Source organism: Canis lupus, chromosome 25 (genome assembly GCF_011100685.1).
Source record: "Canis lupus familiaris isolate Mischka breed German Shepherd chromosome 25, alternate assembly UU_Cfam_GSD_1.0, whole genome shotgun sequence".
Lineage (NCBI taxonomy): Eukaryota > Metazoa > Chordata > Mammalia > Carnivora > Canidae > Canis > Canis lupus.
The window spans coordinates 13,290,794-13,304,326 of NC_049246.1; the positions used below are offsets into that span (position 1 = coordinate 13,290,794).

The 13,533-nt window shown below is 44.2% G+C and overlaps 1 protein-coding gene across 8 annotated transcripts in view; it reads left to right on the forward strand.

The window, feature by feature from the left end:
• The first annotated feature begins 6,919 nt into the window (after nt 1-6,919).
• Nucleotides 6,920-13,533, forward strand: part of LOC486036 (ATPase, aminophospholipid transporter, class I, type 8A, member 2-like) — a 182,902-nt gene continuing 176,288 nt past the window's right edge. For 2 of the 8 annotated variants that reach the window (XM_038573432.1, XM_038573429.1), the window contains exon 1: nt 11,821-11,944. In XM_038573432.1, coding sequence (XP_038429360.1) covers nt 11,937-11,944 — 8 coding nt within the window. In that variant the 5' untranslated portion in view covers nt 11,821-11,936. Of the gene's footprint in view, nt 6,940-7,045; nt 7,815-8,312; nt 8,679-8,782; nt 9,089-11,820; nt 11,945-12,546; nt 12,708-13,533 lie in introns of those variants that run through there. The other 6 variants (XM_038573430.1, XM_038573431.1, XM_038573428.1 and 3 more) reach the window with 5 other exon arrangements.

Sequence of the window (13,533 nt, forward strand, 5' to 3'; positions counted from 1 at the left end):
CATTATTTCACTTACATCTATTTTTTTTAAAGATTTTATTTTATCTATTTGACAGAGAGAGGGAGAGTACAAGCGGGGGGTGGGGGGAGGGCAGAGGGAGAGAGAAAAGCAGGCTCCTTGCTGAGCAGAGAGCCTGATGCAGGGCTCTATCCCAGGACCCCGGGATCATGACCTGAGCCAAAGTCAAGACACTTAACTGACTAAGCCACCCAGTTGCCCCTATTTCAGTTACATCTATATTTCAGAAACAGCAGCACAGAATTTGAGTGGAAATGACATGTTCCTATTGCCAGCTCTGAGAATGCATGTGGAGAGGCTGAATTTAGACCACAAGAAAAAGATAAAATTTAAGTTGAATGAATAAGAACAAATGCCTTGATGACCTTATTCATTGGAGCATCCTCTAGCTTTTGCTTTACAGGTTGTCACAACCTGGAGTTTCAAGTGACTCTGGTAAACTCAACCACAGCAAGTTGAACGTGCTTAGGTCTGGATTTTGTAGCCTGTAGAGATGGAAACCGCATGAAGTGGCCCTTGTGCTCCAAATACCTTCATGTTGTTTCTAAAGAGCTCATTGGTGGGCTCATGTTACCTTTTGAGCATTACAGAGTCAGACTTCCCCATTCTGATGTGTTGCCAATCATGTGAGAAATTATCCTTGGACTGGGGAGACTAACTTCCCAAGTGCCTTGCTTATCCTCTATGTCTGACCTTTGGTTCCTTCTTGCTTTACAGGATGTTTGCAGATAGCAGGGGTTGCTGCCAGAACTGTGTTATCCCTAGTCTTCTATCCCTGAATTCCTAGTCTTCTCTGTGCCTCTGAGAAGACTTCTATTTAATAACTAAAGTAAAACATCAGATTATGCCCTATCCTCAACCATATGCCCAAACTAAAAGGCTTATCTGCCCTGATTCTCCCTCTCACCTGGCTGCCTAGGTCAATACGAATCTATAGAATATCTCCCTGTTTTTAAAATTTGATTTAATTTTTCTTTATTTATTTATTCATGAGAAACACAGAAATAGAGAGGCAGAGACATAGGCAGAGGGAGAAGCAGGCTCCCCGTGGGGAGCCCAGTGTGGGATTCGATCTCGGAACCTCAGGATCATGCTCTGAGCCGAAGGCAGACGCTCAACCACTGAGCCACCCAGGCATCCCTCTCCCTGCTAGTCTTATTGAAATCCTGGAAAGTCATCTTGGAAGGCTCTACTTTTCCTAGGAAGTCATCTTTGCTTACTCTAATAGAAACTGTTCTACCTCACTTAAAATTGTTTTTCTTTCTTTTTTTTTTTTTAAGATTTTATTCATCCATTCATGAAAGACCCACAGAGAGAGAGAGGGAGGCAGAAACACAGGCAGAGGGAGAAACAGGCTCCATGCAGGGAGCCCGATGTGGGTCTCCAGGATCACGCCACAGGCCGAAGGCAGACACTAAACCACTGAGCCACCTGGGCTGCCCTAAAATTGTTTTTCCCTCAAGACCAGAGTAAGATCTTCAGAGGACCATGGCTCTGAAAAGGCTTTGGTATTATTCCATTATTCAAAATGTAAACATTTCTAAAATATAAAATATGTGTACAAAGATCTAACTGGTTCTACCCACCCCCTCCATAATTGCTAGATCGGAGATTATTTTAGTGGCAGGGAGGGGCAGGGGGAGAGAGAGAAAATCTTAAGCAGGCTCCATGCCCAGCGCAGAGCCTGATGTGGTGAGATCATGACCTGAACTGAAATAAAGAATGAGCCCCCTATGTGCCCCAGCAGGTGATTTTTCAAAAAAAAAAAAATATATATATATATAAAATTCTTTCAAAAATTATTTTGGTACCCCTGGTTTGGTGGTATTTAAGGTGATGCTAAGGCTGTCTATTGGATTATCCACCTGTTTCCTTCAGTGGAAGAAATGCATTATGAGACTGGGGACTTTTCTAGCTGATTAATCACTGTATCTCTGAAACCTAGAATAGAATCCACATACAATAGGTGTTCAATTTGTTCAACTAAAGGAAAAAAAGGAAATCTTCTGGCTGTCTGCATATAAAGAACTTCATGTGGGGGATGTGTAGGTGGGGATACTGGTTTTCTCCTGTGCTTTTTAAGACAAGGACCTATGCATGGGGGCTACTGGGACTGAACATAAGAATTTTGTGACATTTAGTGTTGGTCAACATTGCCTTTTGTGGTTTTGTAAAATAATAACATTCCCATCAGTGGAAGTACTCAGATTAGAGAAGCATCTATTAAGGAATTCCTTCTAATACAAAGGAGTTTGAAGAGATGAAAGGAGTTTGAAGAGAGGATTTGAAAAAAAAGTTTTTTTTTGGAAACAATATATTTATTAGAAATATTCCACAGCCACACATCACAGCTTCCGCGTTAATAGCTGGATATACCACGTGGGCGTGTCCCGTCCTCACGGTGCTGGGGGTGCCCTTTGTAGAAACGAGGCCACTGATGTATCAAGTGCATTCAACTAATGTAGTTAAAATCAGGGAGCTACTGAGGATGTTAGAGACTTAGCCAAGGTCTAACCTGAGTCAGAAAAGTGAAATACCCAGGGAGCCAGGACAGATGCAATATTAAAAATACTTTTTACAAATGTGGCTAGGCTGTGGTGGAATAATGGCCCCCAACGACGTCTACATCTTAATCCCTGGAACCTTTCAGTGTTACTTTATGTGGCAGAAGGTGTTTTATACATGTGATGAAGGTAAGGACCTTAAAATAGGGAGATTTTTCTGGGTTATGGGGGGAATAATCTAATTATGTGTCCTTAAAATCAGACAATGTTTCTGGCTGATATCACAGTCAAAGGATGATGTGAGGAACAGTCAGAGAAATGCTGGCTTTGAAGAAAGAGGAAGGGGGCTACAAACCAAGGACTACAGCTGGATTTTAAAAGGTAGAAAAGGCAAGAGTCCCCTTGCCTCCACACATAGCCCCCAAAGAAGGAACACAGCCCTGCTATCACTTTGATTTTGACTTCTGTTTTGACTTCTGTTGGACTCTAAGGTACAGAACTGTAAAGTAATAAGTTTGTATTTTAATCAAGTTTGTTGGAAAACTAATACAACAACCTTTAAGGCTGTTTTCCAGATCTAAGTTTCCATAATACTAAATTGTTAGAGGAGGGACTGGATTAATAACAGGAAAACAATTCCAAAGGTGAGAGTTTTTAAACTTGGAGGTGGTTTATCAAGTAGATTATGAAATCCCTATCTCCCAGAAGCTTAAAGATCAAAGTGAGTGAATGTGATCTGTCAAGAACTCAGTCTAAAGTTCCATTACCTGAGTTCTGGGGATAATAAGCTAGATGAATTCCTATTCCCTGGAGTCTATAAAAGAGCTCAGAAAAGGTAGCGTCTCTATAAGATTGGGACAAACTGCATTCATTCGCTCACTGATTCATTCATTCATTCATTCATTCATTCAGATGGCCTTTAAATGGAATTTGTCTTCTGACTGCTTTGGGTTTTAGGTGAAAATGTCCAAATTGAAGCAATTTAAAATTTCCTTTTTGGAATGAAATATAAAATATCACATGAACATGTACATAAATAACACAGCCACTGATATTATGTTCAAATGAGCCTGCCATATGATTTTGAATGAGTGAGCAAGGCTGCTTATTTCCATACAAAGGTATGTTACAATAGGAACCATTTTTATTACATCTTAAATTTAAGAAAACTCCCTTTTATCTCAGGGAAATGCAAGCCTTTGAGCCCGAAAATCAATTTTCATACAACTAGAACCCTCTTCAGGAATCTGTTCTGACTTGCCAACTAAAGTCCTCCTCAGAGAGGGAGAGAATTGCTGCAGATTTCACTTAAAACTCCGCCTGGGTGGCTCAGTGGTTGGGCATCTGCCTTTGGCTCAGCGTGTGATCCCAGTCTGGGGATTGAGTCCCACATCGGGCTCCCTGCTATGAGCCTGCTTCTTCCTCTGCCTATGTCTTTGCCTCTTTCTCTGTGTCTCTCATGAATAAATAAATAAAATCTTAAAAAAAAAAAAAAAAACTCCCCCTAGTCTACGCATTCATGTGTCACTAGCCTCTGGCTTCAAGGAAGTCTGCAAATGTGACTTAAGCAACGTCTGGAGGTTCCTGCTTTTTTTTGGGAGGATTACACTTGTTTGGGAAAGTGATATGTGAATTCAGCAGGACTGTTGATAATTCCAGGAGCTACTCAGCCCTATGTGATGTGAGGTATCTCTCTCAAACTGACCAGTGGCATTTTGACAACAGATTTACTGTCTCAAAGTCAGTCTTCCTTCTCCATGTGGCATAGTTCCTGTTGGAGTCTGTTTACCGGGAGGTGAAGAGGGAGTGGATGTAGGGGGTGGATAGTGTCATAATTACCTCCTTTGCACCGTCATCATGTCTCATCTGCCACCAACCAGTTTAGTGGTATAGAATCTAGTTTTGCATCAGTGATGATGAGGCCACTTTACCTAGATGCTGCATCTGTTCTTGAAAATCTGTCAGCAAGAAGACATTATGATGGGCTGGATAGTGGCCTTCAAATGACCAGTTACACCCCCTACAATTCCCAGACGTGGGACATTAACCCCATTTTGTCCAGAGGAAACTGAAGATGAGAGAACTGTAGAGTCACGTTTTTGGTCACCTCCTGACTTCTGGTTCTGTTGTTTGACTTCTAGTCCAGGGTGTTTTATGCTTCAGAGCACCGCGATCCAAACTGGGTTCAAACAGGGCTGAGGCTAAACATTTCATAAAGAGATGTAGCATCTGGGTTGAGAGCACAGCCTCTGGAGTCCAGGAGATCGGGGTGTGAATCCTGTCACTGGTAATGTGACCTTGCATAAGTTACTAAACCATTAATTTACCCAGCAAGTCAGAATCTGGCCTAATCCCTGGCAAGGGGACTCCAAAGACTGGGGTAATTTTTATTTTTTAACCAGCCTATCAGATGGGAGCAGGGAAGAGTAGGTGGATGTGGTTCAGAGGAGTCAGAAATTAACTGAGACCCAGAGAATGAAGAGGGGTGACCTTTCTTGCTCGCCAGAGTTGATATTCTTACCGGCTACACAGACACCCCAAGAACTCTTATATTCCTGCTATCCCCAAGGCTATTACCCTGTCCTACCACCAAACATTCACCTTTTTTTTTTTCTTTTTGTTTCATGAGAGACACAGAGAGGCAGGCAGAGGCAGAGGGAGAAGCAGGCTCCCCGGGGGGGGGGGGGGGGGGGAAGGCCGACACAGGACTAGATCCTAGGACCCCAGGGTCACACCCTGAGCCAAAGGCAGATGCTCAGCCGCTGAGCCACCCAGGTGTCCACATTCACCCTTCTTGAGACAGCATTAAGTGTCCGTCTTATTGACTTATTCATGTTGAAGAAAATGGTGGGTATTTGTCATTTCTAATGGCTGAGTAATATTCCATTGTGTACATAGACCACAGCTTCTTCATCCATTCATCTGTCGATGGACACCGAGGCTCCTTCCACAGTTTGGCTATCGTGGCCATTGCTGCTAGAAACATCGGGGTGCAGGTGTCCCGGCGTTTCACTGCATCTGTATCTTTGGGGTAAATCCCCAGAAGTGCAATTGCTGGGTCATAGGGCAGGTCTATTTTTAATTATTTGAGGAACCTCCACACAGTTTTCCGGAGTGGCTGCACCAGTTCACATTCCCACCAACACTGTAAGAGGGTTCCCTTTTCTCCGCATCCTCTCCAACATTTGTTGTTTCCTGCCTTGTTAATTTTCCCCATTCTCACTGGTGTGAGGTGGTATCTCATTGTGGTTTTGATTTGTATTTCCCTGATGGCAAGTGATGCAGAGCATTTTCTCATGTGCTTGGTGGCATGTCTATGTCTTCCTCTGTGAGATTTCTGTTCATGTCTTTTGCCCATTTCATGATTGGATTGTTTGTTTCTTTGGTGTTGAGTTTGATAAGTTCTTTATAGATCTTGGAAACTAGCCCTTTACCTGATATGTCATTTGCAAATATCTTCTCCCATTCTGTAGGTTGTCTTTCAGTTTTGTTGACTGTTTCTTTTGCTGTGCAGAAGATTTTTTATCTTAAGTCCCAATAGTTCATTTTTGCTTTGGTTTCTCTTGCCTTCATGGATGTATCTTTACATGGTCTCATTCATTTGGGGAATATAAAAAATAGTGAAAGGGAATAAAGGGGAAAGGAGAGAAAATGAGTGGGAAATATCAGAAAGGGAGACAGAACACAAAGACTCCTAACTGGGAAAGGAACAAGGGGAGGTGGAAGGGGAGGAGGGCGGGGGTGGGGGTGACTGGGTGACGGGCACTCGGGGGGCACCTGACGGGATGAGCACTGGGTATATGCTATATGTTGGCAAATTAAACTCCAATAAAAAAAAAATTGAAAAGTTTCCGTCCTATTGTCTCCCGCCGGGTTTCCAGCCGAAGGATGGGACCTCCGGCATCGCCAGGGCCAGAGGAGCCCGCGGGGCCCGCACGCTGCGGGAGGGGGGGGGGGGGGGGCGCCGCCCGCAGCTGCAGACCAGGCGAGGCTCTGGAGAAGTCCTGCCCGTGCGCGGGCGACGGAGGAGCGCTGGAGGCTTGGAACCTGAGCCTCGGCCGCGTCCCCGCCGTCGGCACACCCCGCGGCCCGCGCCCGGGAGCAAGGGGCCAGGACTCCGCGACGGCGGCCGAGGAGGCCCACGCGCGGGGCCCGGGCGGATCAGCGCCCCGCCCCCCCCCCCCCGACGGCTGTGCGCGTGCGCGCCTCGGGACGCCGAGGCCGGAAGCCGCGTGTGGTGCGCGGTCCGCGGGCCTGCGGTGCGGGGCGAAGCCGGGCTGCGGGGCCGACTCAGCCCCTGCCGTGGCGCACCCGCGCCGGGGCCAGCTGCGAGCGCCCCGCGGAGAAAGTGGGCCGGCAGGACCGCGTCGGGCCGAGTGACTGGCTGCCGACTTGGCCTCTGGCGCGCCCCTCGCCTGTACGCGCGCGCTGCCGGCGCTTCCGTCACCGAGGGGTGCAGGGGTGGCGAGGGCGGGACGAAGAGCGAGAGGGGAGGATGTCCTTCCCCATCACCCGCGACTGCGAAGAGCAACCCCTGCGCTCCGGTGGCAGCTCCGGTTGTTGTGCTTGTGCTCCCTCCTCCTCTCCCTCTGGAGGATCAGCTTCTGGAAGGCTGTGCTGGGGACAGCTTTACTTGCCCAGAGACCGGTCATTTACGACATTTGCGCTGTTCTTTTAAGCTACACGTTGCAAAACATTTTAAAATTTATTTATTCATAGAGAGAGAAATAGAGAGGCAGGGACACAGGCAGAGGGAGAAGCAGGCTCCCTGCAGGGAGCCCGACGTGGGACTCGATCCCGGGTCTACCAGGACCACGCTCCGAGCCAAAGGCAGGTGGTAAACCACTGTGCCACCTGGGGATCCCGCAAAACGTTTCTTGATACGGCTGTATATTCCTTATATTGTATTATATTCACTAGTTCCCCTGCTAGAGGAAAGAAAATAGTCTAAGGTATATGTATGAAGAGACTCTTCGGAGAAGTATTAAATGGTTGGGGAGAAGGCAACTCACCAGACAGCCAGCATTATTGCATGAAGAACCGTGGGAGCAAACATTAGACTCTTAGGGATCATGGTTGGGTTGTCAGGCTTTTTCTGTTAAGTTATGGTAAAGATGTATTTGTGAATAGAGGGGCCCATTTTACATCTTAGGAAGAAGACTGATGGACTACCCAGTTATGTTTTAGGAAGTATGAGCCCATTGTAGTAGGCTGAAAATGTACCAACCCCCAATATACCCACATCCTAAGTCCTGGAACCTGTGAATGTCACCTCAATTGGAAAAAAAAAAAGTGAGTTTGCAGCTGTGATTAAATAAGGATCTCTAGATGGAGAGTTTATCTTGGAGTAGCAGAGTGGGCCCTAAATGCAATCACAGGTGTCCTTAAATAGAGAGAGGCAAAGGGAGATTGGACACAGGAAATAGAGAAGGAGGCCATGTGAAGATGAAAGCAGAGATTGGAGTTTTATGGCCACAAGCCAAGGAATGTTGGCAGCCATCAGAAGCTGGATGGGCTGAGGACTAGATTCTTCATCAGAGCCTCCAAAGGGAGCAAAGCGGTGCTTTGCGGATACCTTGATTTTTTTTTTTCTTTTTAAAAATTTTAGTTATGTTACAGTGTAAGAGTGTGCAGGTGGGGGCCGAGGGGGGAGGGGCAGAGGGAGAGAAAGAATCTCAAGCAGACTCCCTGCTGAGCAGGGAGCCAGTGGTTCCAGGGCGGGATCCTAGAACCCCGAGATTATGACCTGAGCCAAAATCAAGACTCGGCTGCTTAACCTACTGAGCCACCCAGGCACCCCGATACATTATAATTTCTTATTTAATTTCTCATTTAGTGCAAGTTCTTTTCCTTATGGAAATTGCGGTCTAGTGGGGTATCACATGCTAGAGTTTATAGGCAAGGAAATGACTTTTGAGTGTGTAGGGATCTGGAAATTATTCAGTGTTCAATGTAATTGGAACATAGAGGGTGAGGGACTAGACTAAGTAACCAGGGGTCAGGTAATAGAACACTCTTGTTAAGGAGCTTTGGCTCCATTTTGAGGGCAGTTGTGTTTTTAAGCAGAGAGTGACATCATCATATTTGTATTTTGGAAAGAAATAAGCATTGTAGAGTAGACATAACTAGAGGCAGGAGGATCTTGCAACAGTGCAGGTGAGAAACAAGTGGCTAACTTCTGGCAATGGTGGTGGAGGGGGAAGGTATTTAAGTGGAGGTTGCTTTTTAGTTGGATGTGGAAAGTCAGAGAGTAAGCTGAAGGGTTTTAGTTAAGTTTCTGGCAGCAGGATAGATTGTACAACTATTTCTCAACTTATAGAAAATGTAAGATGGAATGGGTTTGGGGTGACTTGAATTTGGGCCTTTCATAGTTATGATTATCACCTGGGTGTTGAAGAATGAATAGACTTTCACACGGACAGGGCTTCAAACAAGAAAAGATTAGAGTTCTACTGCCCACTGATGTTTAGGAGGTAGGCAGAGGAAGAGGATGCTGCCAGGAAGTGACACGGGGGTCTAAGAAGAATCTGTTGGAGCTGTTGACAAACAGGACATTGGTGATCTTTGTGAGTAGTTTCCATGGAGTGGTAGTAGCCAGATTTCATTAAGTTGAGTGGTTAATGGGAGTTGATGAAGCAGGGTCAGCTGGCATAGACATTACTTCCAAGAGGTTTGTCTTTGTATCAGCTCCTTAGAACTGCTGTATCCAGAAGTTTTGTGTCAGTTTCTGAGAGCACAACAAACCAGGTGGCTTAAAACAACAGAAGTGTATTCTCACAGTCTCAGATCAAGGTTATCTATGAAGCTATGCTCTATCTCAGATCTTGAGTAGAAATCCTATCTTGCCTCTTCCTTTTTTTTTTTTAAAGATTTATTTATTCATTCATGAGAGACACACACACATACACACACAGAGAGAGAGAGAGAGAGAGAGAGAGGCAGAGACACAGGCAGAGAGAGAAGCAGGCTCCATGCAGGGAGCCCGATGTGGGACTTGATCCCAGGTCTCCAGGATCACGCCCCGGCTGAAGGCAGGCGCTAAACCACTGAGCCACCCAGGGATCCCCTATCTTGCCTCTTCCTAGTTTTTGGCAGTGGCTGTCAATTCTTGGTGTTTCCTTGCTGGTAGACACATCACTCCAATCTCTCTCTGTCCATCATCCCATGGCATTCTCTTTGTGTGTTTCTGTCTTCACATGGCATTTTCTTCTTATAAGGACACCAGTCCTGTTGGATTAGGATCTACTCAACGATATCTTCTCAACTTGGTTACGTCTGCAAAGACCCTACTTCCAAATAAGAGCATGTTCTTAAATATTATAGGTTAGGATATCAACATATCTTTTTAGGGGGCACAGTCTAATCCATAGCAGTCTTTAAAGGGAGGCAGGGAAGAGTGTGCTTAAAGTAAAAATATAGACTAGATAATCCAGGAAATGAACTGAAGACAAATTTCCCTATATAACAATAGCCAGTCTTTTTTTTTTTATTTTAAATTATTTTTAGAGAGGGAGAGAGGGGTGGGGGGTGAGAGATGGGGCAGAGGGAGAGGGAGAGGGGGAGAGAGAATCCCAAGCAGGCTCCATGCCCAGTGCAAAGCCCAACATGGGGCTTGATCTCACGACCCTGAGATCATGATCTGAGCCTAAATCAACATTCAGGAGCTTTACTGACTGAGACACTCAGGTGCCCCAACAATGGCCTGTCTTGACCAGAAAGGTGGAATTTCAGTTCAGGGTTTATCAGCCAACCCTTCTTTCTGTTTCACATCAGGCCTCACAACCCAGACAACCATCATTGCCGTTCAGTGATTTCACCTCCTCTTGGTCAGATCTAAGGTTTCACTTCTTAGAACACAAAGTGTTAGGTTTGTCCAGAGAAAGTCCACTGCTGGCTTTCCCTGGAATGTGAGAATACTGTGTTCTACCTTTCCCTGATCAAACACATAGCCACTGTGCCTTGAGTATCATAAGTTTTAAATAAGTATGAGAGAACCATAAGAAATCTAGCATTTTTGTTTTCCTTGCACATTTTCAAATAGAAATTGTGTTGCATCTTGCTATAACTTGGAAGTGCATGCTTCTGTACAGGGACATCACTGCAAAAGTGAAGGGGTGGTCACTGCAAAAGTGAAGGGGTGATGGTTTATTTTCTGGCCCACCCTCTCTGACTCCCTGGCACTTTATTCTGGTTCTCCCGCCCTCCCCAGTGTTCCTCACTTTCAGGCTGCTCATGACCTGCAAACAAGGTACATCCGTACAATATTTCTTAGGATGCCAGGAGCTGTTATGGTAACCAGGCACCAAAGACTAATAAGCCAAGCTTTATCTTAGGGAGGGCAATGTGATAAGCCCTAAGGATATCCCACAGTTACTCACTAGGGGTTATCTTAGAGAAGAGGGGATGATGAATGTGCCTGAGGACTTGGGGGCTGGAGAAGGAAGCTCCTTATTCTTTGGGTTAGGGTATTCTCTTAAAAATACACCTGATTTAGAAAATGAACACCTTGGTTAATACTGAACTCCTTGGCTACTAAAGCATCAAGAGGCACCTCATTGTGAGCAAGACTCTTTGGAAATTGTTATGGATTGAATTATGTCCCCTCAAAAAATTCATATGAATCCCTAGTGCCTCAGGATGTGACTGTATTTGGAAATAGGGCCTTTAAAGAGGTAATTATGTGAAAATGGGGCCTTTAGAGTGGACCTTAATCCAGTATGATTGGTATCCTTACAAGAAGAGATTAGAATCCACAGAGAGCCTCCAGGGATATGTTTTCATACAGGAAAGACCACATGAGAACACAGCAAGAAGGTGGCCATCTGCAAGGCAAGGAAAGAGGTCTCAGGAAATCTAACCTGCCGGCACCTTGCTCTTCTAACCTCCAGAACTATGAAAAAATGGATTTATATCATGTCGTCATGTAGTTTGTGGCATTTTGTTATGGCAGTCCTACCAAACTGATATGAGAATGGGTGTTATTAAGTCTCCTGGTGGACAGTCTAGAAGCATGGCCTGCCCCACAGTTTCCCTAGACTGTAACCCATCATATGGTCATAGCATCCTATGGAAAGCTGATAAGGGGCTCTAAGCTGGGTATGATATGGAGAAACATAGAAAGTTGAGCAGATTTAGTTCTTGGTCTCTGCTACCTGGGTTTATGTTACTATTCATCCAGTTAACATATTTGCCACAAGTGATGCTTCACTTTAAAAATAGAAATAGGGGAAGAAGGCTAACTCTGGTTCATGTGCTGATTTCCAAGTGCAATTGAACTCATGAAATGTTCCCTTTTCAGATTCATCCAGGGAAGCAAACCTACAGTTGAGAGGATGATAGTGAATCAGAAACAAGCTGTTTCATGGCACATGAAGCATGGGCATCACTTCACCAACTGATACTCTAATAACTTAAATGCTGTGGTAAGAAGACATGAAAAGTGTACATGCACATGTGTGGAATTTACCTGGAAATGATGGGGCACAGGAAGAGGATGAAACCTAAATCACCTTTTTTAAAAAAATAAATAAATAAAAGAGCTATAAAACTTCTCCTGTCCATCTATGGCAGATAGCTTTACCGAGTAATCTGTCTTTTGATTTTTTTTTCCTCTCATGAGTAATTTTTCTTCATCTCCTGACTGCATGTCCATACTCCTCACTTGCTTGTATATTTAATGTTTGTCCCCTACCCCCAAGCCATCTTCAGCATTTCCAATATATTTCCTTGAAAAACTACATATTGGAATTTATTTTGTATACATTTTAATTTTTTTTATGTGAAGGATATTGTGCTATGAATCTCATTCTGCTAACTTTTATAAAATGTTAGGTCTTCAGGACCTATTCATGTTACTTTATAGAATATGCTTCTGACTGGTGTATATTCTATTGCATTCACATACCATAGCTCATCTTTCCCTCTACTCATACTTAGCAGCCTTGGTGAGTCAGAAGGACAAGAAGTGCCACAGCTCAGCATTGTCTCAGGAGCACCGTGCAAGGGCAGTGCTGAGCCAACTGTCAGAATTTCCAGAGGCAAGCTGGGAAGGTTACAGCTCATTCTGGGCCAAGACTGGGGCCAGGTCCGTCAGGATTAGGGCTGTTGGTGCTAAGTGAAGACATTCAGGATATTAACCCTAAAAGGCCAGTTTTCTGGTCAAAGGTGGTGTCGCCAGCCTGACTGGTGAGTAACTAGGAAGCCCTCTATTTCAGGGTGTGGCCCCTTTAAGCAGCAGCTGTGCAACTGTTCCAGTAACTGAACTCAGCTCCATTCTCGGATGTCCCAGGCTCATCCAGGGAGCTGTTCCTTCCCTTTCATTCTAGGGTCTTGCCCTTGAAATTTTGTGGAACAGGTGTCCCATACCCTAAATGGCCAGAGAGGCAGTAAACTGAGATGATAGATTCATATGTCATTTACTTATTGCTTAAAAACGCTCTAGTGGTTTGGACTGTCACTGTTTGGCAGATGCCAATGCAGTCAGGCTGTGTGATGTATGTCAATGCACGTGAATGAAATTCAACAAACGTGTATTTTCACCACACAAAATAAACAAACCTATATATTTATATCATATATATATATTATATAACTATACATAGCATATACTGTATAACTATATATAGTATATAAACAACCTTATATATATAGTAATTTTTGTTTTTAAATTTAAATTTTTAAAGAAATCATTGGAGATAAGGCAAAGCAAAAATCACCTTTAACCATTATCTCAAGGCTCAGTCCTCCTGTTCTCTTCCCTCTGCCTCTGCTCCAGGCAATTATTATTCTATGTTGTGTATGATTTCAGTGGCTTAAAAATACATTTATATACTTACATTTATAATACATTTACATTTACAAATATAGAGCCATAAGCAAGATACAATATTGTAGTTATGTTTCTGAAAAGTTTACATAAATGATTTAATAGAGTACATATATCATTTTCACATCATTCTTAGATTTCTGAGCTCTATCTATCATATTGATCACCTAGCCATAGTCACTCTTT